The 23,679-nt window shown below is 39.8% G+C and overlaps 1 protein-coding gene across 2 annotated transcripts in view; it reads left to right on the forward strand.

Moving 5' to 3' along the window:
* The window catches only part of sema3aa (sema domain, immunoglobulin domain (Ig), short basic domain, secreted, (semaphorin) 3Aa), a 45,765-nt gene extending 29,496 nt beyond the window's left edge, over positions 1-16,269 (forward strand). For both annotated transcript variants that reach the window (XM_011491152.4, XM_004083052.5), the window contains exons 4-17: positions 772-891; positions 1,832-1,922; positions 2,015-2,134; positions 5,675-5,817; positions 5,930-6,044; positions 6,125-6,194; positions 8,264-8,408; positions 8,492-8,711; positions 10,419-10,510; positions 10,597-10,638; positions 10,852-11,009; positions 12,303-12,370; positions 12,458-12,606; positions 13,760-16,269. In XM_011491152.4, coding sequence (XP_011489454.1) covers positions 772-891; positions 1,832-1,922; positions 2,015-2,134; positions 5,675-5,817; positions 5,930-6,044; positions 6,125-6,194; positions 8,264-8,408; positions 8,492-8,711; positions 10,419-10,510; positions 10,597-10,638; positions 10,852-11,009; positions 12,303-12,370; positions 12,458-12,606; positions 13,760-14,476 — 2,250 coding nt within the window. In that variant the 3' untranslated portion in view covers positions 14,477-16,269. The remainder of the gene's footprint in view (positions 1-771; positions 892-1,831; positions 1,923-2,014; positions 2,135-5,674; positions 5,818-5,929; positions 6,045-6,124; positions 6,195-8,263; positions 8,409-8,491; positions 8,712-10,418; positions 10,511-10,596; positions 10,639-10,851; positions 11,010-12,302; positions 12,371-12,457; positions 12,607-13,759) is intronic.
* The last annotated feature ends 7,410 nt before the right edge of the window (positions 16,270-23,679 follow it).

Genomic DNA, 23,679 nt, shown 5'->3' on the forward strand with positions numbered 1-23,679 from the left:
GTTCAAACATTATACCAATGCTGTGTTTTCCCATCTCCTCTTGTAAATGTGGTACACATTTGTTAGGTTGACATTCAGCATATATTTATAATTAGGCAAACCCAAAGTTAATCTCTTAAACACATGTTCCCTAAATCAGCTCCTTGAAGCTGCTAATAGCCTTCCTACATCCAGCAATCCGGTTGATTAGCGCTCTAATAAACAGTCTCACACCACCGGGACAATCAACATGTAGAGCAAAGCCAACCCAAATACCCTCAGTAAATTCAAGCATATGGATCATTAAAGGATCTATGGCTGATTCAGCTTCCAGGTGGTATTTTTTTTTTTTTTTTTTAAAGGAGATGTCTTTTCCAGATCCAATGGAAAAGCCCCATTGATAATGGAATTACTTCAGAGCTTTATCTTGATGTCTTTTTTTCTTTTGTTTTCCATTAATCTGGGTTTTCAGCTAATTCACCACACTATTTTCCAACAATAAAGATGTCAACTTGATTTTTTCTAAGGATAAAACTTCATCCCAACTTCACAACACAGTTGAGGGAATTCCCAGGATGGAATGACTCCTTCACATGCAAAGTTCTTTCATTAAAGCCCTGTCCATAAAGATTTAATTTGCTTTGCAAGGTCTCACGCCACTAAGATTACAAAATAAGCAAAGGATAGTGCTACACATTTTTTTTTAAATCTTCTCCATATCCTATTGTTTAAAATAAAACCAATTTCATTTTAATGCTTAATGGGTTTTGTTTTCTTTTCTCTTTTTTTTAGAAAGAGTGCTCTAACTTTGTTCGGGTTCTTCAACCATACAACCAAACCCACATGTACATCTGTGGAACAGGAGCCTTCCATCCGATCTGCGCTTTTCTGGAAATGGGCAAGAAGTCAGAGGTGATGAATTTTTTTTGCTATATGCATTTCAAATGTTTTAACAGCATGTGCATTTACACAAAAGGTGAAAAAACTACTTTATTTATGTACTGTATTTTTTGAGTATACACCGCAGTTTTTTTGCAGTTTGGCCAGGTGTGCGACTTACACTTAGAAGCGACTTATATGTCTTTTTTTTTTCAAAAAAACATAGATAGGCCCATATATTTGTTATTTTCCAGCTGACAAACGGTTGCCTTGTAGCAGTTGCTTCCGGCAAACAACCACTACAGGGCACTGTAAGTGTTTATTTAAAAATTTACTACTGACGGCAATGTAGAAGAAGTGCCATCTGTTTAGTCTTCTCCTAAAACTTTATGATATTTTTCATTATTCATTATTCTTGTTTTTGACGCATGTCGAAAAAGAGGCAGTAGATTTGAATTTGACGCATGAATGGCATTTGTTGTAAACGAAGCATCACGTCAGGCTTTGCAAATTTGTTCAGAGGCCTTGCAGTTTTCTCCCAAAAGTGTGACTTATACTACAGAGCGATTTATACTCCAAAAAATATGGTTATTATGTCTTCTATTTTGTTTTATTTTAGGTGATAAAATGGGGGGATAAATATACACATTGTTCAATTATTTCTTTCAGATACTATTTTGCATTGTTATGTTTGTCACATAATCTCTCTGTCTACATATATGTACATAGTAGGTGATTTTATTGTTGCAGAAACTTTATGACCAGTGGCCATATAAGAACAACAGTGTAGAATTAAAGAAACACATGACTCATCGCTCCTGTCAGGCTGAATTTATGTTTCATCCCAGCTCAAAAAAGAAAGCTATAATGAGAATACATTGTAACCTAAAACACAGTCTATAAATGTACGTTTAGCTGGACTTAATGTGGCTTTTATTGGCCTCACGTTGCACTTTGACCCTTTTCACCACAGGACAACATCTTTCGCCTGGCCTCACAATTCGAGAATGGCCGCGGGAAAAGCCCCTACGACCCCAAAATGCTGTCAGCCTCAATTTTGATTGGTGAGTCCAACCACTGCCTGCGTTAGTGCCAAGGAAGACACATTCTATTTGGAGTTGCTCATTTGTTCCTGACTCGGACTTCTCGCTGGCAGATGGAGAGCTGTACTCTGGCACATCTGCTGATTTCATGGGGAGAGACTTTGCCATTTTCCGTACGCTGGGGGACCATCATCCAATCAGAACGGAGCAGCATGATTCAAGATGGCTAAATGGTATTTTACATTTGTGCGTAGTAAAATTAAAAAACAGTTTTAGAAATGTATGATAACTGGATTATTTGTATTTTTTTTTTTTATAATTTCTCTTTATTGAGTTTTTTACATATTTTACAAATAAACAACACCAACAGCTTACAGGAACAGGTTGTGGAAAGAATAAATAAATAAATAAATAAATAAATAAATAAATAAATAAATAAATAAAAAAAAAAAAAAAAAAATTACAATAAATAAATAAATAAATAAATTAAATAAAAATAAAACAAATTTAACTGTTTTTTACAAAGTCCTTAATAAAGGTGGACCAAACATTGAAAAATTTCTCTTCCCGTCCTTGCAGGGTGTACCTAATTTTTTCTAAATTTAGAAAACATAAAATGTCTCTAATCCACTGGATGTGTGTGGGAGGCTGCGTTTGCTTCCAATTTAAAAGTATTATTCGGTGTGCAAGTAAGCATGTGAACTGAATTAACCTACGCTCAGATTTCTTTTTAAAAGTTTGGGGGTCGGTGATTCCCAGAATACCGATGAGGGGGTCCAACTTGACTGACTGGTTTAAAAGTTTTGACAGTGTCAGAGAAACATCAGACCAAAAGTTTAACAGCTTAGAGCAACCCCAAAACATGTGTGACAAAGATGCTGGAGCCTGTCTACAGCGTATACACAGAGGGTCAACGTCAGGGAATATCTTACTCAGCCTGAGCCTGGTCCAGTGGAGCCTGTGTATTATCTTAAACTGAATCAAACCATGCCTGGCACAGATTGAGGTTGTGTGTGTGGAGCCTAAAGCTAGATCCCATTGCTCTTCTGAAATATTTATTCCGAGCTCTTCCTGCCAGGCCTCCCTCAAGTGCTGCAAAGATTATTTGTATTTATATAGGATATTTTGCCTCAAAAGTTTTCCTTTTTTATTTGGACAGTTTAAAAATATTTAACAAAAATAAGTTTGAAAATAATTTCTTCAGAGCAAAAGTGCAAATATAGAAAAAGACGGTAATTATAGAACACAAGGGCTAGTTTTAAATCAAACAAAGACATAATTCTAAGACAAAAAAAGAAAAAAAATGTTTTTTCAAATTTAACTACTAAAATGTTTATATTTTTGTACATTCATTATAATACAGATACTTAAAATACTTTAGAAAAGAATTGAATATATATATATATATATGGAGAAGAAACCACCTGCGGAGGGTGAGAGGGGCATTTTTATATATATATATATATATATATATATATATACAAGGAAAGTAGTGCCATGTGTTTAGGCCTATTGAAAGTGTTTGATTAAATGATTTATGTGAAATCTATGTTTTTTAAATAATTTTGAAATTTAAAGAAACATTTGCTCGTCCAAAATAATTATTTTACTTTATTACAGCAATCTAAAGGATAAAATTTCATAAGATCACTGAACATTAATATTGAGATAAAACTGGACATTTGTTAACAATTGATACACTCTTTTTCTTTGCTGGACAATATTTAAAAAAAAAAAAACTTCCAAATTATAAAACTCTCCCAGGACTTAAATCTCCAGGTTAGTTTGTAGACGTAAAGGCACAAAGTCATTATTTTGCCAACATGTTGTGACCGAGTCAGATTCAAGTTAATGAATGTTTATGCTGTCTGTGTATCTTTGGGCATTGCAAAAGACCTACAAAGCCACAAATGGTTTGAGCCTCTCTCAAGTCTGTGCCATCTTTTTCCCCCTCTCTTTCCCACAGAACTAATCCCCTCTCAGCTGTTTTCCTGCAGCGGAGTCAAATTCTTCCCTGCTTCCTTTCAACCACCCACCTTCCCCCAAACACCATCAAAAATCCCAAACACTGGTGTCTAAAGCGCTGATTACTTTGACATATTAATAACAGTCATTTGAAAAAGGGGGGAATTCTTTGTCAGCGCATTAATCCCCACCGATCTTTCACCTTGCTCAAACAAATACCCTGAAGTTTGTAGCCATTCGGCTCCTCAAAATCTAGCTCCTTCAGTCACAAAGGGGGGATTGTAATTGCATGGATTACTGGGTAGGGGATATTCTATTGAGCCTTTATCAACAAGGTTACATGGTACTCGAATGCAGAAAGGGAGAACATTTAGAAATGAATCCGGTAATTGCAGATTATTCCGAAGGATTTAGGCATAAATATTAGTTTTGACTTATGGTGGCAGTGATTTATGAGCTTTATTTAGACATGTCTCCACCTTTTAATACCCTCTTGCTGACAAAGATGCAGGATTAAATTTCCTTTGGCTGAGGTGGCCTTTTGTTGGGAATATATAATATGTGATAAATTGAGACCTCCATGCTGTTTCTGTCCATGATTACTGTTACGTCCACCACTTGTTACGTCCCTGGGGAGGGCGCAACAGTACAACCATGAAATAAGACAAGTAGTCAAGGATGATGTATATAAATATGGTTTATAATATTCAAAGACTCAGGCTGCTGCAAACAATTACCTGTGGGGGAGGAAGTGACGTTTGGGTTGTGCCAAATAAATAAACTCAATATAACAAAACCAGGCCTAACTCTGCAACTAAACCCATAAATCAAAAGAACAACAAAAGACTACCTAACTAGTCTAAATACAAACATACAAAACATTACAAGAAATGGCACCAACCCCTTACCTGGTGTGTCTAACAAAGTTCAGCCTGCGTGTGAAAATGTATGGGGCCCCAAACTTGCCTGATCACAACCTCCCACCACGTACCTGAGGAAAACAGCTTAGTCAGAAGCATGCAGCCAAAAGAGAGTCAGGATCGCAGTGAGTGTCAGCCAGAGACAGTTCACCAGACTCTGCCAGGCTCAGCTCCCAGGTGTGCTTTAATAGGCTCCGGCTTCCTGGTAGAGGAGCATCACATGACCAGCAGGCGGCCAGTCACAGCTGATGAAGCTGCAGTCCCAGGTGAACATCATCAGGAAATTAACTGAAGTGAAACACAACAGGATGAAAGCAAAGCAGAGGGCTGTGCCTGTAACAATTACACACAGATAAATCTATGAAGGTGTAGATTTTACTGCACATATTCACCATACAAAGCTTGTGCGGGGTGCATGGGATACATACCAGAGGTCTCGCACCCAAGCAGTACTTATAAATCTACTTTCCACTTTGGCTGCACTCTCCTTTTTCACAGCTACTCTATATCTTAAACGGCCATGAAAGTGTAACTTGGTACTGCTTGTTTCTCCTCAACTAACCCCTAAACTTTCAGGCGCAGGCTCGTTTTACTCGTCCCGACGCCTCAGGGACTGTGTTCCCTCCTTCCTTGTCCCCCTTTTTTTGCTCAACGGCTTAGGGCGCCCTGCTTAAGTCTGATTTGCTCCACAATAAATGAATTCAAGTGTTATCAAGGCCTTCTGTCTTTGGTAGGACGTGGTTTGAAAAACAGGGGTTATTTGGGATTGAGAATGCACACTTAAGTTAGACATATAAAGCGCTTGGGTGATATTATCAAAGGTAATGAGTTTAAAAGGTATAAAACTTTTCTTTGCACTGTTTTTTTTAAATATCTTTGTTGCTTCAGACCCCAGGTTCATAGGCGTCCACTTGATCCCGGAGAGTGACAACCCTGAGGACGACAAGATATTCTTGTTTTTCAAAGAGAACGCCATGGATGGAGAGCACACCGGGAAGGCTACCATTGCCAGGATAGCACAACTGTGTAAGGTAACAACACACACAACCAAATGAAATCTTCCACCATTCGACGACTGATAGTTTCTCCTTAAGTGCAAAGGAGGAGGAAGGAGCTGACAGAAATGTGCTGCTGTCTTCACAGAATGACATGGGTGGTCACAGGAGCCTTGTAAACAAGTGGACCACTTTTCTCAAAGCGCGGCTTGTGTGTTCTGTTCCCGGGGTCAACGGCATTGACACACACTTTGATGAGCTGCGTAAGTGTTGTTCGTACTTCAAAAAGAAAAGAAAAAAAACAATTCCTCGCCTCCACTCAATGCTGTGTTTTCATTTTTAGAGGACGTGTTTCTCATGAGCTCCAAGGACCCGAAGAATCCAGTGATCTACGCTGTGTTCACCACATCCAGGTACTTTTTTCCGTGCGGTGACCTCCTAACTGTGCGTGTAAGAGTTCATATTCCCGCAGTGCATGACAGATGTTGGTGCGTCATATTTGTTTTGTTGGTTTGTTGCTAGGAGATGAGTTGATATACAGTAAATTACGCGAGTTACCCTTGTGGATAAATTGTTTCCTCTGTGTTTAAAAAAGAACAATTGCTTTCAAGAGTTTATTCTTTGTACATCGTCCTCAAATTGAATTGAATAAAGGTTTTAAATGACAGAATGTGGGCACTCGAGCGTGCCGCCATGAATTCCCAGACAGCCCTCCTGTAATCCACTTACACGTGTCTTATGGTTGCTTTTTCTTTTAACCCCCAATAGAGACCCTCCTCACGTCCTTAGCTTTGGGATCGCTTTGTGATCGCTTTTATCCAATCCCCCCCCGTCCTTTCCTACCTGTGCCCCCCACCCCATTTCATTGAAACGCTGGCAGGCTTATGAGGAAATCAGATTACGGAGCGGGAGAAACATGATATTCACTTAGTAGGAATGCACGTTCCTTTCCTGGCCACCGCCCGGGCCATGAATGGGGTTTTCAGAGGCTGGGTGTGGCTCTAAGGGTTATTATGAAGCATGTGGAGAGGTGAAGGCATGGGGAAGGACAGATAAGTGAGCTGAAACGGCACAGATGGTGGCACTTATCGTGATGATGACAAATTAGCATTTTTGGAATGAGGAGGAGGGGGCATTTTAGCTCCAGCATTGTGTGTGAAAGGCTTTGAAAAGAAGACAAACACTTCACCATCAATCACAGCTAATGATAAGACGCTGAATGGGACAGAGGTGTGAGCTAACTCATACGGACATCCGTCTAGTATCGGCAGACCCACACGGATTGTCTCTGACTCAAACAGAAAGGTTGGAGCAGGTTGGCAGGCTTCCACCATGTAAACCACACACAAACACGCACACTTAAAATTCAATTATGGGGCATTGAGGAATTAGAGTGGTTTAATTGGTTTTCTAAGTGGTCGTTTTCAGAGATGAATAGGGGAGAGACGCATAGGAACCGGCTTTTAATATCAATGCTTAATGAGGTACAGAGAAGCTGCCCCTGACTGATCAATGTTTGATGTACCTCCATGCCTGCGTGAGGGTTTTATCTATAGGTGAACCATCTTCTTCCTCCGACCATGTGTGTGTGTAGTGTGCATCCACAGGAACGCACTTCCTCCTAAGATGTTGGAGCGTCTTTCCGTGCCCCCAGAGTTAATTGAATTTCTCTGTAATTAACATTTTCAAATGCTAATCCATTCATCTTCCATGCTTTGCTGAGTTTTTGCCGGCTGTGTGTATGCCAACCACATCCTTAATTAGTCTGATGTGACTTCCCATCGCAGTCAGCAGGACAAAGAACATCTTGAATCGTGTTGGAGCTTTTGGTTTCTGCTAGTCCCGACGATATGCTGCCCAGAAAAGACACATCGACTTCTATTAAAAGAGACTCTTGGGAAGTTTATGAATGGGCTTGAAAAGATTTTGAGCTTCTTGTGAATTAAAGCAAAGAAAAAACGGTTTATGTGACTGTTGAGAAAAATTCTTAACCATGGTAAGAGCTCAATCAACCAACTTTGGTCTGAATTGCAAGAATCTTAAAAACCATGTCTCATAGATGAGTCAGCCATCACATTTCTGTGGCTTTTTATGATCTAAACCTTTTTTTTCCATTTATCATCTTACACTTATGACTGTTAGAATCCCAAACGAACATTAAAAACAAACCCAACCCCAAACTGGCTGAAGCGTTGGCTCACAAACATGCTGGATGGTTTCAGATTTGCTCCAAACCAGGTCTGCTGTTTTGTTGATGGCGTTCCCAAATTCCTGCCTGTTCTCAGGAGGCTGGAAGCAAAAATCACAGAGACGTTCCAATCTGTCAGTCCAGCACTTAACTACTGACAGCTTTCTTCCCTTTTTGCCCATAAGCTATGATAGGGTTCGTTTTGTTGTGTTTCTTATGTATTTCACAAGTTCTTGTGACATTGTTTGTCTTTGTCACACTTCTAGAAATATTTTTTTTTCCATTTGCCCTCAGTAACATATTCAAAGGCTCAGCAGTCTGTATGTACAACATGGCCGACATCAGAAGGGTATTTCTGGGACCCTACGCCCACAGAGATGGACCCAACTACCAGTGGGTGCCCTTCCAGGGAAGAGTCCCCTACCCTCGTCCAGGCACTGTGAGTTCTAACGTGTCAAGCATAGAAGTTAAAAGAAATATTCACTTGTTTATGGAAAGTGTGTAAAACCTTCTCAATCTCAGTGCCCCAGCAAGACATTTGGAGGCTTTGACTCCACCAAAGACCTTCCTGACGACGTTATCACCTTTGCGAGGGGCCACCCTGCCATGTACAACCCAGTACACCCAATAGGGGGCCAACCCATCATGGTGCGGACAGATGTGGACTACCAGTTCACTCAGCTGGTCGTGGACAGAGTGGAGGCGGAGGACGGGCAGTATGATGTCATGTTCATAGGCACAGGTACACTGCTGTGAGCTTTAGAAAGGCTTTTCCTCGGAAAGTTAATCTAAATCATAGTTATTGAGTTACATTTATTGAAGATTACTAATAGCAGAGTTTAGATTTCAAAGATGTACTATGATGAAAATTGCGTTTTTGGTGTTTTTTTATGTTCTTGTGGCATTTTTCTGATGAGGTAGGACATAAATGAAGAAGATTGAGCTCAAAACTGTATTTCTAAGTACTTCTTTATGCAAATTGTTGTGAATCAGGAGCAGATAAAAGAATTCTGCTTGAAAAGAGCTTATTTGTGACAAAGAAATACCCTGGATGGACCACAATCCACTTCTAGACAAATAGATCCATGTAGGTCTTTGTTTTCCTCATCCATCTGGCTCAAACTGTACGGCTGAATAACGCCAATATCCTGTGTGAGAGGCTGTAAGCTAGCAGGATAGCACGTAAACAGAGATCTCTTAGCAATAGGGAGGGGAGAGGGGGGGTGTTGCTCCATGCCAACAGTTCTGCCCCCAAGCTGTGGGCAGATTTCTGAAGGCCGTGTCACACAGCCATTACCTACATTTTGCGCCTATTGCACGGATGAAAACTGATCATACGTGAAAATACGTGGAAAAAGTGAGAAAAGTTGTGGTCTTTATGTGAAATTTTCACTGATGTATCACGGATGAACCACGTTACAACCAACAAAGAAGTACAAATAAACCAAGCAGAGAACAAGTAAATCAACGTAAATGTCGCACGATACGCAAATCGTGCATAAAGCTTATATGCGAAATAAAAGGAATACATCGATGTTGTGTGAAAAGTCCATTATACATAGGATAAAATGAATGTGGAGGGCCACAAATCTGCATATGCATCTCCCAGAAATCATACACAATTGCGTAATTATTGCGTGTAAACTACATAAAATATCTGTAAACTGCCTACCGGTAATTCTCAACAGGCCTGTTTGATCAGCTCAAAACCAAATTTAAGCAAAGATCCATCAAAGTTCGGGTAAGTTCTGGGAAATTCGCGACTGGCATCTGCGCACATCGGCGAATGACAAACTCAAGAAACACTTAAGAAGAACAGCCTTAATGAACTATTGCCCCTAAGGGGCAATATAAGTAGGAACTAAGTTGTTGAAAACAGGTTTTTTTTTTATTTAATTTGTGCAAAAATGACGTACTCGTAACACTTTAAAAATAGTTAAAAAAAATTATCGGAGCGGGTATTTAATAGAAATATATTTGAAAAAAAAAAGACAATCCAAATGGTAGAATACTGTCCTGCAGGTTTATGTGAAATGAACTTCACCTGCCCTCACATGCAATCTGGCCATTTTTGCACCTTCCTACACTCTGAAGTGTTTGTGTGTTTGCATGAACAATGCGACCACTGTGCAGCTATCAGAAAATAACATTTAATGGCACTGGGTACTTCTTTTTTTTCTTTTACAACATTTTTCTCTGCATTCTTTCTGAATCTTGCTTGACCACATGGATTCCAGCTGCGTTCCTTCTACCTGCCCTCGCACTTACCAGGGCAGAAACGCCACTTCACAGCTTCAAAATAAACACAGTTCTGGAAATATTGGACGCAAAGGAGCAATCAAAGAAACGGCTCTGAAGGAGCTTTAGATCTGTCTTTGAGGATGGATTTGGCTTGTTTGCATAGGATTTTGGTTTAATTACCACACATTGACACTTTGATGTCTTCTAGACATGGGAACGGTCCTGAAGGTGGTGACAATCCCCAGAGAGAGCTGGCATGACCTAGAGGAAGTGGTGCTGGAGGAAATGACCGTCTTTAGGGTAGGATATTTGGAAATAGGTGCTAAATTTCACCCATTTATTGTTAACTGTTGGAATGTTGAATGGTCTGCATTTGTTTTGTACAGGAGCCTACACCCATAACTGCCATGGAACTGTCCACAAAACAGGTAAGCGCTTGATTTAATCCAATAACTCATCTAAAAAAAGAAAACAAGTTTGTGAGGGATTGTTGGCCTTTAAGCCAAGCCTAAACATCTAGAATTAAAGATGGCGTATTACTACTGGAAACTAAACACTTCACCATTTTACTTTGCAATTCCTCCGGCCCCTAGGGGAGATTTGATTTAACAAACTTCTTTTTTCTTTGTTTTTTTTTACAGCAACAGCTGTACCTTGGCTCAGCCCTGGGTGTATCGCAGATGTCTTTACACCGTTGTGAGGTGTACGGGAAGGCCTGCGCCGAGTGCTGCCTGGCCAGAGATCCTTACTGCGCTTGGGACGGGGCCGAGTGCTCGAGATACTTTCCAACAGCCAAGAGGTGAAAGCCTGAGCACGTCGAACACCTCCTCTAAACGGAGCTAAATGGAGTCACATCTGAAAGTTATAAGCACATCTGGACGCTGTGATGTAGGAACTTGTTTGTACCTTGTTCGTTAATGTGCTCCTATTAAAGCATTCACGGATCTGAAGCGCACGCCAAAAAAATCCCTGACATGCAAATAATCTCAAAGCTACACAGACGCTAAATGAGGTCATTAAACACACATACGCACAAGAATGCCTTCCAAGACATGCGATCCAACTACCTGGGTTTATGCTCCTGCTAGTAGCAGCAGACTGGGATGTGAGTCCATCCCCCTACAGTCAGAATCCACACAAAGAGCCACATGAATATCCATGTGCACTAAATTATAGCCAACAGGAGCCGTCTGACCGCTTCACCCTGCAGCCAGGAGGTATGAACATACATACCCTCAAATTACCATCTGCTGTATCCAGCAGGCTTAGGCTCACCGCCTCAGCCCTCACACACATTTGCATCCACAGCACTACACCCCTGCATCGCATTCATGCAGAACTTGTCGCACCAGCAGAAGTGGGCCAGTGGGTAAACTCCAGAGGAGGTGGCACACCCCGTAGTTAAAGGCCAAGACCCCCCCCCCCCTCCTTTCAGCTCTCCTGTACATTGAAAATATTTTCCCTCCTGAATGAAAACCAGATAAGGACGCGCTCACGCAGCCAAAAACAGCGAGGAATGTCAGCTCTGGAAATGTAAAGAGGATGGACGTACAATAAAAAAGAAGATGGAACAAATATGTTTGACATCGAGAATTTGGAAATACTTGCAGGCATGCTGGTCATATTATTAAGATGATTTCACCTTTTATCCCTTTTTTTCCTTCTAAACTTATGTTGTGCAGCTCACCTGTGTTTGCCTTCCCTCTCAACAGTTTTAAACTAATAGTTTTTTGGAAGAGAAGCAGCTTTACAGTAAATCCAAACTAGGAAAATGGCTCACTTTCTTTGTCCAAAGCTAAGCAACATGGTGGAATTTCATCCAGAGAGGACAAAGAGAGGCATTTCAAGGACAAAACTATTCTGAATGAGTTCACAATAAGACAGCAATGAACCAGGACATTTCACTGCTGAGCAGGTTTATGTTTCCTGCACACTTTCCTGCTGTTGAATGTTGAATAAATGATCGTTGACTCTTTTGCTGGGTATCATTGCCCTCTAGTGGTTGACGTTAAGCATGACACCAAACCTAAAGGCTCACTGTCTTGTCAAAATTGTTTCCCTTTAACTGATTTTAATGGGATTTGGTTCACAGGAGAACCCGGAGACAGGACATCCGAAATGGAGACCCTCTGTCTCAGTGCTCAGACCTCCAGCATCACGGTAAATAAAAGACCTCAGAGACAGACAGGCAGTCTGTTTAATGCCCCTCAAGCCTTCTCACTGTGGGTGTATGCTTTAATCTATCAGACGACGTGGACGGCTTGGGAGGCAGCGTGGAGGACAGAAGTGTGTTCGGTGTGGAGAACAGCAGTATGTTCCTGGAGTGCAGCCCTAAGTCTCAGAGAGCGCTCATCTACTGGCAGCTGCAGAGGCCCAACGATGACCGCAAAGAAGAGGTCAGTGTCGACCGACACACATGCGTGTGTGTTACTTTGTGCAGGAAATGCTTGGAATGTGTACATTATGTGCTAGGCGTGTCCTTATTTTTGAATGTTTAAAATATGTGTTGGTGAAACTCACAGAAAAGAAAGTTTTTTTTAAGTATTCAAGAATCAAATTAAATGTATTTTTATGGCTCTTTTATACTAAAACTAAAATTGCTTTAAACATTTTCTCATTTTAAAAACCACTGGCCAGACAAAGACTTAAACAAAAAAATAAAGATGACAAAAACATACCATGCCCACAACAAATATTCTAAATATTTTCTTTAATCTGCCCAATTTAAGGTAGTTTGTGCAAAATGAAATCATAAACTTGATGATTTTAAGATAAGTTTACATTAGAATGTTTTAAAAAAAGTACATTATGACACTAGTATTTTTGTTCCACTTGTTTACCTTGTGTTTCTCTGGTATTTCTCAAATGCAGTAAGGTCAGTATTTTCCTCAAACAGACATAATCTACAACATCTCTTTGAATGAAAATCTGAGATTGTCTTATTTACTGCTCAGCAATTTAATTTCCTCCGACTATCATCTATAGGTATGCCGTCCTGCTTTATCTGATCACCTATGACTTCTTTTTTCTCTCCTTAAACTGGAGTGGAGGGAACATTTTTAAAGTGGAGGTTTACTTTCTTACCCCAGGATGGAACTGATTACATGCAAGAATTTGCACTTTGGAAAGATTTTGTCAAAGCCGGTCAGCTGTGTCATGTTATTCCAGTTTTTTTTTTTTTTTTATGTGGCCATACAATACAGGAAGTCAAGCTGTGTTGAATACACAGGAATCGGAGAGCTTATCAGACACAAGGTGCAGGAACTGATGAATATTTCTGTTCAATAAAGGAAATAGTTTTCACTTTCGCATAAATCTAAGAAAAATATGCAGAGATATGTATCAGATTGACTTTGAATTTTTGCTGCTGCTGAAAATCTGATTTAATCTTTATCTGGATCAACACTTATATCAGTTTTTTCCTATTAACTTTGGACAAAGCTTCAGATTCCCCAATGTTAAACTATTTATTTTTGCAAGGAAATGTACTAAACGTGCTCTTTGGAATGTATTTTCTTTACTTATTGGTTTATTTTCCTCTTACATCAGATCAAGCTGGACGAGCGAGTTCTGCGCACAGACCAGGGCCTGCTGATCCGCAGCCTGACCCAGTCCGATGCGGGTGTGTACCACTGCCATGCCATTGAACACGGCTTCATTCAGCCCCTGCTGCGCCTCAGCCTTCAGATCATTCCCACTCAGAAGCTGGCTGACATCTTACCTGGACTTCCCGGGGCAGCAGGAGGAGGCTCGGGTCACTCACCCAAGCACAGGGTGTGGTACCGGGACTTCCTGTCTCTCCTCGACCATCCGGAGTTGAACAGCGTGGAGGAGTTTTGCGACAGAGTTTGGAAAAAGGAGCGAAAACAAAAGAGGGTGAAGACTTCCAACGGCAACAACCAGAGCAAACCCGACAGCGCCAGCCGGCCGAGAGCGTTGGCCCCTACTGCTCAGAAGCAGCAAAGCGGTCCGCCTCCTGGCAAGCAGTGGCCTCAGGCTGGAGCTCAAACAGCTGGAGGCTCGACACGCATCCAGAACACTCAAAAAGGTCAAGAAAACCCAGGTATGTTGAACACCCAAGCCTTGAAGAACAATCAGAAAACGCAAAACCTTCCAAAGGGTCAGGGCACCGTGGCGGGCTCTCAGGCTGCAGGAGGATCGCGGGTGAACAGCCAGCACACAGCCAAGTGGAGACGGATGCAGGACAATAAGAAGGGACGCAACAGGAGGACCCATGAGCTCCAAAGGCCCCCGCGAAGCGTTTGAGGAAAAAGCACGCAGATAGATGGACATCTGCAGTCAGAAACACATGCAAGCACAATGCCATGCATCCACACAAGCACATCAACAAGTCTGGTAGGCTGTAATTCCAGTGACCTCTCCATAACAACCAAAACAAAGCATCCAGCAACGGTCTAGTGCAGAAAACATATGAGACAAAAAAATAAAAACATTGAAACCCAAATGCACATCATGGACAAAAAGACTGAAACATTGGAGTGGATTCTGTAAATGTGTGAGTACATCGCTGGTTGCCTGGGATGCTGCCTGGAAGACACTTCCTGTACATAAGCTACCAAAACAAAAAAGACTTGGCAGAGGGGCGGAAGTGTTTGTTTCTCAGCAAAAAGGACTTATAATGCTGAAAGGACATGTTGCAGATCTTTCCTCCTTGACCTGAGCATGTGAACGTCTGCACAAGGAAAAAGAAGAAAAAAAAACTCTGATTTTCAAGAACATAAAGCGATTTCATCTGTAAAGATGCAAAAGTGGTGCCCTGAAGGGACGGAACAGAAGGGACACAGTCACCCCAACATGTGCACAACTCGCTTCAGTGGCCACCATGCTGTTTTCAAACAAACATGAGCATTACAACATAAAAAAAAAAAAAAAAAAGTGCTCCATCTCAACCCTCTCCACCGAAACTGGGAAAGCATTGTGCATGTCAATCAATGTTTCAATAAGCTACTTATGGAGATTCTTTTAAACACTCTATCCTTTGTTTTTTTTTTTCTTCATTTTATAAAAAGTATATTTACTTTTCTCTATAAAACAAGTCCTTTATTTTGGGTGCAAAAACTGCAGGCTTCATAGTTGCCTTCTTTGTGCACAATTCCCTCTCCTGTTGAGGTCTCTGTGTAACTTATTGTGTGCTTTTTATTTCTAGGATTTGCCTCAGATCCTGGTGTTAGCCTATGCTAAACAGTCTCACTTAGGACTGTCAGTTGTGTACATATATACATCAACCCTAACTCTCTGTGTATATAGAGTACATAAACAGTACAAGAACACCACTTGATTATTATTTATTGCATCGTTTTGTGAAAGGGTTGCATTTATTTTTGATATTTTGCTTTTTTTTGGCTCATCAGAAGCATTGGAGCTGCAAAAACACATTGATGGATCAACTGCCTTCAACTTTTGAGGCCACATCCACTTCATTTTTGACAATAAGCACAATTTTTTTTGTCTTTTTTTTTGCCTTCTGCAAATTTAACACATCTTCTTCTCATGACCCACCCAAATAGTTTTTATCCAGTAGCAATTATGTAAATCAGACTTTCCCCCGCACTCTTAATCGGAAAAACATTAGTTGTGAACCTGTAGGAAAATAGTGGAGAAAAATGTTCCATCTGAGAGGACACCTTATACTGCATGTGAATGCTTTTCTATTGTCTTTTTACGTGTTTTGTGTGAGAGGTGAAATCCCCTTAATTAAACAAACGTTTTTAAAAAAAAAAAAAAAAACGAAAAAACTTTTTCTTTTCTTCCCTCTTTTTTGTCAAAAGCAGTCGTGTAACCAACATGTTACTCTGGCCAAAGCTGTTTTGAGATCCATGCTGTCTGATTCAAGCCCTTTTATGTGTCCCTGCTCCTCAGTACATGACTGGTAATCCCTAAAATGCAATACATTAGAGCAGAAAGTGTTCGATACCATGAGGTTTGTCTTTCCTTCAAAGTGAGAAATATGAGAGCTGAGAGTTACGGATGCTGTAACACAGTTCTTTCTGGCATGCATTCAGTTGTCTAAATAAACATCTCTGTTACAAAAAAAGCAACTCAACAATTTCATGCGTTTCTTTTTAGATTTAAAGACCCACACGGAAGAAAATTGTGTTATTGGTGTTTTTCAAGGCCTAGCACCCAACCAATACGTATTTTGCGCATATTGCACAAAATTGGTCATACGGTAAGATACATGAGAAAAATTGTGGTCTTCACAAGTTCTATCATGAATGAACACGTTAAAACCACGGAAGAAGAAGAAATAAACTATGCAAAGAACACATAGATCAAACATGTCCCGTGCGCGATTATTGTGCAATTTATTTGTGATTTGTGCGCTAATTACGTAATTTTAATGTGATATATGTGCCGTATGCGCGACGTAAAAGTTATACATTGGTAGAAATATGCGTGAAAAGTTCGTTAGACATATGTGGAATGGTCGTGGAAACCCACAAATTTGCATGTGCATCTTGCAAAAATCACGCACAATTGCCTAAGATTTAGGTAGTCATTACGTATAAACTACGTAAACTGCACAATTGTCAACTGCCAAAACATTTTGAACAGCTGAAAACTGGAATCACGTCAAGACCCTCGACGGTCATTTGCACACATCGACGAATGAAGAACGCAAGAAACACGTTGATGACACATGTATCAGGAAAATCCGAAATTTCATACGTGAAAAATGTGCAAAATGTACGTAGTGGCTCTTTGACGTGGCCTGAACATCTTCTGATGATGGTGGGCGTATTTAAACAAAAATTCATCTTAAACTTGCATTTCTAAATATTTCTTTGTTTAAATAGTTGGGAATCAGGAGCAGAAGAAAAAAAAATGTCGTTTGAAAAGGCTTGTAGCTGTGATGTCAGCGGGCTATGCTCTGCCTCATTCCGATGCCTCCACTTGGAGACAACTAGATCCATGTACGTCTTTGCTTTTCTCATCTGAGTTAGCACATGAGCTCAAAATTGAATGGCTGGATAGCTCTGATATTGCTCACCATTTGTTTCACCCCTAATATTTGGTTGAGGGTGTGAGGGGCTGTAAGCTAGTGGGAGAGCATGTAAACAGATGGATGATGAGAAATGAGGGAAGGCTTCCTCCTACCAACAGTGCTGCCCACAACTCAGAGGCAAATTTCCAATAAACTCGAAAACAACATCTTATTTTTTTATTTTGATTAAAACAGCATAATTATAATTAAAAAAAACACTGGGAACGCTGATCAAAAGATGATCAGAGTGTGTCTTTAATGCTTTTTATTAAACAAAACTAAATCCTGTTGTAGGCTTTTTCATCTCCAACCTGAGGCTTCATAACTAATCCCTCATAGTTCTAACTAATGTCACCTGATGATTGCCACGGTCTGCACACGCTTGGAGGGGTTTAGGCAGGAATGACTTTGGGACGTATCGTGTTACTCAGACCAAGGCGACACATGTGTCATGAGTTTCGAGCAGCTTTTCGGATCAGATCTGACAAAAGCACATTTGGAATTCATCACTGTGCCATTAGGGACAAATAACCCGCACGCTTGCAGCCATGAATCACCTGCGAGCTGTATGTTTGCACTTCCATGTAAAAACCACGGTGCCCCCTCCCAAAAGCCCCCCGGCTTCAGAGGGGGAACCTTGTGCTTTTTGTTTTCGGGATGCCACGCGTGGATTCACCAGTAACGGCCATGCTGGAAATAATAAGCAACTGCAGCCACGATGGCGCCACCCATTGGTTTATAGAACTGCCGCTTTGAAGTATTTGAGTGCTGCCATCTTGGTCTTTTGAAACCTTAAATTACTATGTGTGGACAACAGTGTGCAGCTGGAAATTGACACCAGAACACAACTTATAATTGACCCATTAAGACCAGTTAAGGCATTTAAAAGGCAATAGATACCTTTAGACAAACTATGTAGGACTTCATTTATTATAATTTATTTGTTTTTCAACTTGTCCTGTCCAACAGCTGAGCAGACCGATAGGAGCTGAAGGCCTCTTGTGTTGGACATATTTTACTGTTACAACAGGGGGTTTTGGATTTTCTGACACACGAGGTGTATATTTGTATAAACCCCTTTTGTAATTAAGACTAAAATGTAATTATATTGGTTACATTTGTATCCCTTTTTTTTGTTGGGCCGGACGGAAAAGAAGAAGAGGAAAGAAGGGAGGGATGTTGGACACAGGGGGAAAGGGCACATAAGAAAGGGGGAACAGGGGAGTTAAGGAAATCTGTAGGATGACAACAGAAGTGGTGGGGGTAAAATCATTAAGCAACAAGGTTCTGGAGGTTTATCATCATTACTGTCTTGTGTAAATGTTAGTCAGAGGGGGCCTGTCCATACACATACTCAAGTTGTAAAAACATACGAGTTGGCTCCACAAACCTCTGTCTGTATAATCATGTCAACATGTACACAACACAACTATAGTTCACACACACATGTGCATACAAACCAACACACTTAAAGCATTTCAATCTGTCACACATACTATTGTTCAAAGGTGAGCTGACACCTCTGTTCAGGTGGGTGTTTATGTACTGTTGAGGTGGATGACTGAATGCCAAAAGTGTGTGCAATGTTTCTTGGCGTGTGTGTTGGTGTGTATTTTGTTCAAGTGTAAAGGGGTGTGAGTAATAAAGGGCGCATTTCAAATTGGTGGGTAGGGTGCTGAGAGGACATCGCCTGTTCACAGTGATGTTCAAGCACCCCCCTTACATATGTCTACATTTACATGTCTACACCCCCCCCCCCCCCCCATCACCCTAATAAGTGGTTGTAAGAGGAAGGAGGTAGGTCAGGGACAGCTGGCAGACTGACCCCCCATTGGTGAAATTAATTTATTTCAATTTAGATCGAATTACTGCAACAACAATGTGTTTGTTCTGTAGCATTGGATAAATAATATAAAGACAGAAAAGACAGGAGAAGATATGCCTGAAATGCTTTTATTCTTGAAAGATTTTGTGCTTTTAGACTGAAAGGGAAATTGTGTATTTTGCTGTTTGTGTGAAAAAAAGAATACTAGAGACAGAAACCGTAGTCGCACATAACATTTGCACGGGTGGTCATGGTAATTTACTGTAGAAACTGAATGATAATTACAATATAGTTACACAATAATTGCATTGCAGTTTAAAAGGAATTCACTTTCTGTTTCCTTTTTTTCTCTAAGGATTGCAAAAGCTCACCCAACTGCCAGTCACATAACATGGAAACATGCACCTAATCTGCAGGAGCTAAATGGATAATTTATATAATTTCAAAGATAAGACAATTATTGAACAACAATCAAATAATAAATAAATATGTTATTGTACATAAATGATCAAAAAGTCTTGACAGATGTACAAAAACGGCATGAAATGATGCATCTGGAACTCTTTTGTAATGATACCTGTATGAGATGAAATCTCCCCATTGGCTGCTTGTTCTCGAATGAGAGAGTTCTTTGTTTAGCCTGAATGGAGACGGTTGTTACTGTTGTTTGTGCAACACAGAATCTTATTATTTTTCTTTTCACCCATTTTAATGACTCTTAATACGCGCTTCGTACAACAGTCCAGTGGTTTCGCTTTATTCTGCAGATACTACAACCTCTTACTGTATATGCTTTTTAACTTGGCTCCCATTTAACTCATTTTTTGGTAAAGGTAATTCTCCTAAAGAATAAGGTACATTAATTCTAATTTAAAATACAATAAAAAAATTGGTGGGAAACACCAAAGCAAAATTGAAAAACACAGAATATTTCCCCCTATCTTTGGCTTTGCTGTCTCTGATATACGTACTTAGCCATAAATGGTTTTTAATTTGCTGTACAGAAACTTCATTTTATTTCTGTATTTGCACTCTTTTATCATTTATAATTGTAATGTTTCATTGTCACTAAACTTATGCGCTGTATGGCTTTATGGCTGTGTGGTGCATTTGATATAAAATCTTTTTTCTCTCTTCAGTTTTCATAAAGATTTCTCTCTTTTATTTTGAAGTTAGTTGAAGGTTTTATGTAAAAACACTTGACATAAAACTGACCTTGATGTTGATTTGTATTATTTAGGCTCTCCTGGTTACAAATGATTCTAATGAATCAGCCTGGGTTCTGCTTTGGGAGCGTGCTCTTGAGCTGATGTTTTTGAGCCGCTGAATAATCGATACCTGAAAGCGCTTAGAGAAAGTCTGCCAGGTTACAAAGTACATGTTAAGACATCTGTTGCCATGTTTGGCCCACAGAAATAAGCTAATTTGTAATTTATCGTCCCTGAAATGCAGTCCTGGTTGTCGTGACTCACATGATTAAATCCAAACTGTCTTGGACGCTTTCCTGGCATGATGGCAGCCTGTCAACTTTGATTTCAGGCAGGAATTTAGATTAATAGACCAAATTTCCTTTAGTGCAGAGCTGCAGAACTTCAGGAGTTTAGCAGTGACTGTTGACATTAAACGTTTACCATCAGTGAGTCATTTTGATTCTGCCATGAAAATGAACCATTGTTTAAAATATGTTTTTAATTTAATGACAGATCCTAATATTTAGGTTAGGAAAAATGTTCATGATGATAAGTGGGTAATGACAGAACAGTGTAACATGTAATGGAATTTTATTATGATTAGCAAAGTATTAAAGAGGTGTTAAAAGTAAAGACAACTTTTTAAAAACGTGATAATTTAGAAGCACATTATATACATTTTTGGAAGATTTTGAAAATACTAAGAACTTTTTTTGGCTTCTTATAAAACTGTATTGATCCTTGACAATCAAAATTGCAAAGAAAATTCCTTAATAACTCTCCAAAGTGTGTCTGTGTTTATTGTTTAAGAACAAAAACACACATTTTTTTTGTGAAAACATTTTTTTTTACATATTTTTCAAATTATTAACTTATCTTGTGCAAATAAAATTTTCATATTATGGAAATTGTAAATGATCAAACATTTTTTTGTGTAAACATTTTTACACCTATTTCTAGGATTATAAAATAATTGAAATCAATTAAATATTTTTTTTTACATATTGTTAAAATTGTTTAAAAAATCAAATTATCAAAATGTATTTTAAGTCATAAAAATATTTTAGACAAAGACAAATGCGTTACATTTATTTATGAAAGTATTTTCCCAACTTGACCCGACTGAGCTACTTGGTTATGATTCTTAGAAAAAGCCACAAGAGGTCGCTGTTTTACTGCAAACCAACTGAAATGTCTCCTGTCACAGTGGTTTAAGTGTGAAATGTAACTCTCAGGTTTATTATAATATTTTCCTCACAAAGACATAATTACCTTGGACGGCAACAAGTGCCTGCTCACAAATTACTGTGTGTGTTCATCTCTGCGTTTAATATGAGTCAGCTGAAGTGCTGAGAATATTGCAATCATGTTCTCTGCCCTGGGGTTTCATGCACATTATGACTTTGCCACTTCAGTTACCATGACGACTGTCCTTGAGTGTCCTGTGCGTCTGCCGGAGTCTTTAAAAACCCTTATTTTCTGCAGCAGAGGGGGACTTCTTGCCATTTGTGGACAGCATTTTATGACAGAGTTTGAGGGGAAGCTACTTCGCAGTCTGAGTGTAGCTCACAGCTACACTTCTGTCTGCAATTTATTTATATTTGAATTATTTTCCAGTGGTTTCAGCGCAGTTCCTTTTTTATTCATGTTCATCTCATGTTTTTGCATTTTTCGTGTTAAATAAACAATTCTGAAACTGCAGACACACCAGACATGTGACCCGCGTTTGTGGTGTTCGCGATGGACAAGCAGGGATGGGCTTCTTCTTTTTCTTCCTTTTCTTTTCTCTACTGTTTTCTAGCGCATATACGCCACCTACAGTTGGAAGAGGCTTGGTGTGAAAATGGTGCAAATCTCGTAAATCTTGCTCCAGGCGTTTTCTTTCACACCTGTATCCAAATATATGAAAGACTTGGTGTCATTGAATTCCAACTAGGCACAAAGTCTTTCACAGTCATTAACCCAGTGTCTGAATTTTGATCCAAACATCTCAGACTGAATAAGTAGACCGAGTCAGAGTGTTCACGTTGGCTCATGGAATCTGTGTTGAGTGCATGCCCTGTTTGTGCGCGTGCTCAATGCTCCTCACGACTTTGTTCAGATGCTCTGACTCATCCCTTCTTGCCTGTGAGTTCGCCTGAGGGATTGTGGGAAATCTAGGCTCAAGGCAAGCAGAGAGGAAATGTGGGTCAGCAGTGGGGCAAGACGGCAGGCAGGGGCTGAACTGGTTGAACTGCTTTTTTCATCAAAACAAACCGAAGCTTTTCAGCTGTTTCTATTTAATTGTATTTGTTTCTCCTTGATTTCTTTTTCACGCTACTTTTATTTCTGTTAGAAAATCCTGCGTGTGTGTTCACCTCAGGCAGATAAAAAACACCATCTACACCATCAGTTCCCCTTCACCTGCCCTGTCAAGGAGCAAATGAATAAGAAACAAGCTGCACCTGGATACATATGTACATTTATTTGCTCGCCGCGCTTTACAGCAGGGAGCAATGATCGTGTTAATCATCCAGGGATCCTATAATTAGAAACCCTGCAGGTGAGTGGCAGCTGTAGCAGAAACCACAGCAACTGGGGAGAGATCTGATGCAGAGCAGCTCTCCCTGATGATACATGACATTTCCCAACCAGGCACAACCCTGCTGTGTTCTCTAAGATGGAGCTTTTATTCCATATAGAGCGCAGCATAGTTAAGACTCATACATTATATGAGCTAACATAGGGCTAAGTGACTGGATCTGGAGGATCTATGACGTTCTATGCATTTGTTTTGACTTTAAAGTGTTGCAAAGAATAGAGCAGTAAAAAAACAGCTTGTTTTCTTGGATTGCAGATTGCACCACTTCTCATTTTCTGCAATGCAGCAAAGTTCTTTGCTAAAAAGCAACACCGACAGCTTTGGGTGAAGGACAGCAGTAAGAAAGCCTTTGGCATTGGCATGAATGGTTACAATGCAGTGCTCGCGTGACAGTTTGCTTGCACAGAAACTAAAGAACAGAAAATTTTTGGAAAAAATTTTTGAAACGTACTTTAATATATTCTTCTTTGGACCAAAGTTTTATAATTTTTTTTAATGGATCTGTATAACCAGTCATTTATCCTTTTGTTTTGTCTATTAAAATAAACTGGAGAAGGCAACATTTGGATCTGCTTAACACATATTTCGGAACATAGTTTGTGCTTTTTTGCCTAGTTCGGTGGGGCAACTTGTATACTTTTTTTTTTTTTTTTTTTGATAAATAGCAACAACTGCTAGACGGCACTGCAGGTGTGTGTAACAGTATTTGCTGACCGTAACGCAGTTCAGTCCAACACCTGTCTTGGCGGAGTTGCTCCAAAGCAACACAGTGGATGAAGAATTCAACGGATTTAATGATTTGAAGTGATTTAGTTTAGGTGACTTTTAGCATGTTTTTATGCTATGGTTTTCTGAAAAAATGTTCAT

This window comes from Oryzias latipes, chromosome 23 (assembly GCF_053564925.1).
Source record: "Oryzias latipes strain Hd-rR chromosome 23, Olatipes_Hd-rR_3.1".
Lineage (NCBI taxonomy): Eukaryota > Metazoa > Chordata > Actinopteri > Beloniformes > Adrianichthyidae > Oryzias > Oryzias latipes.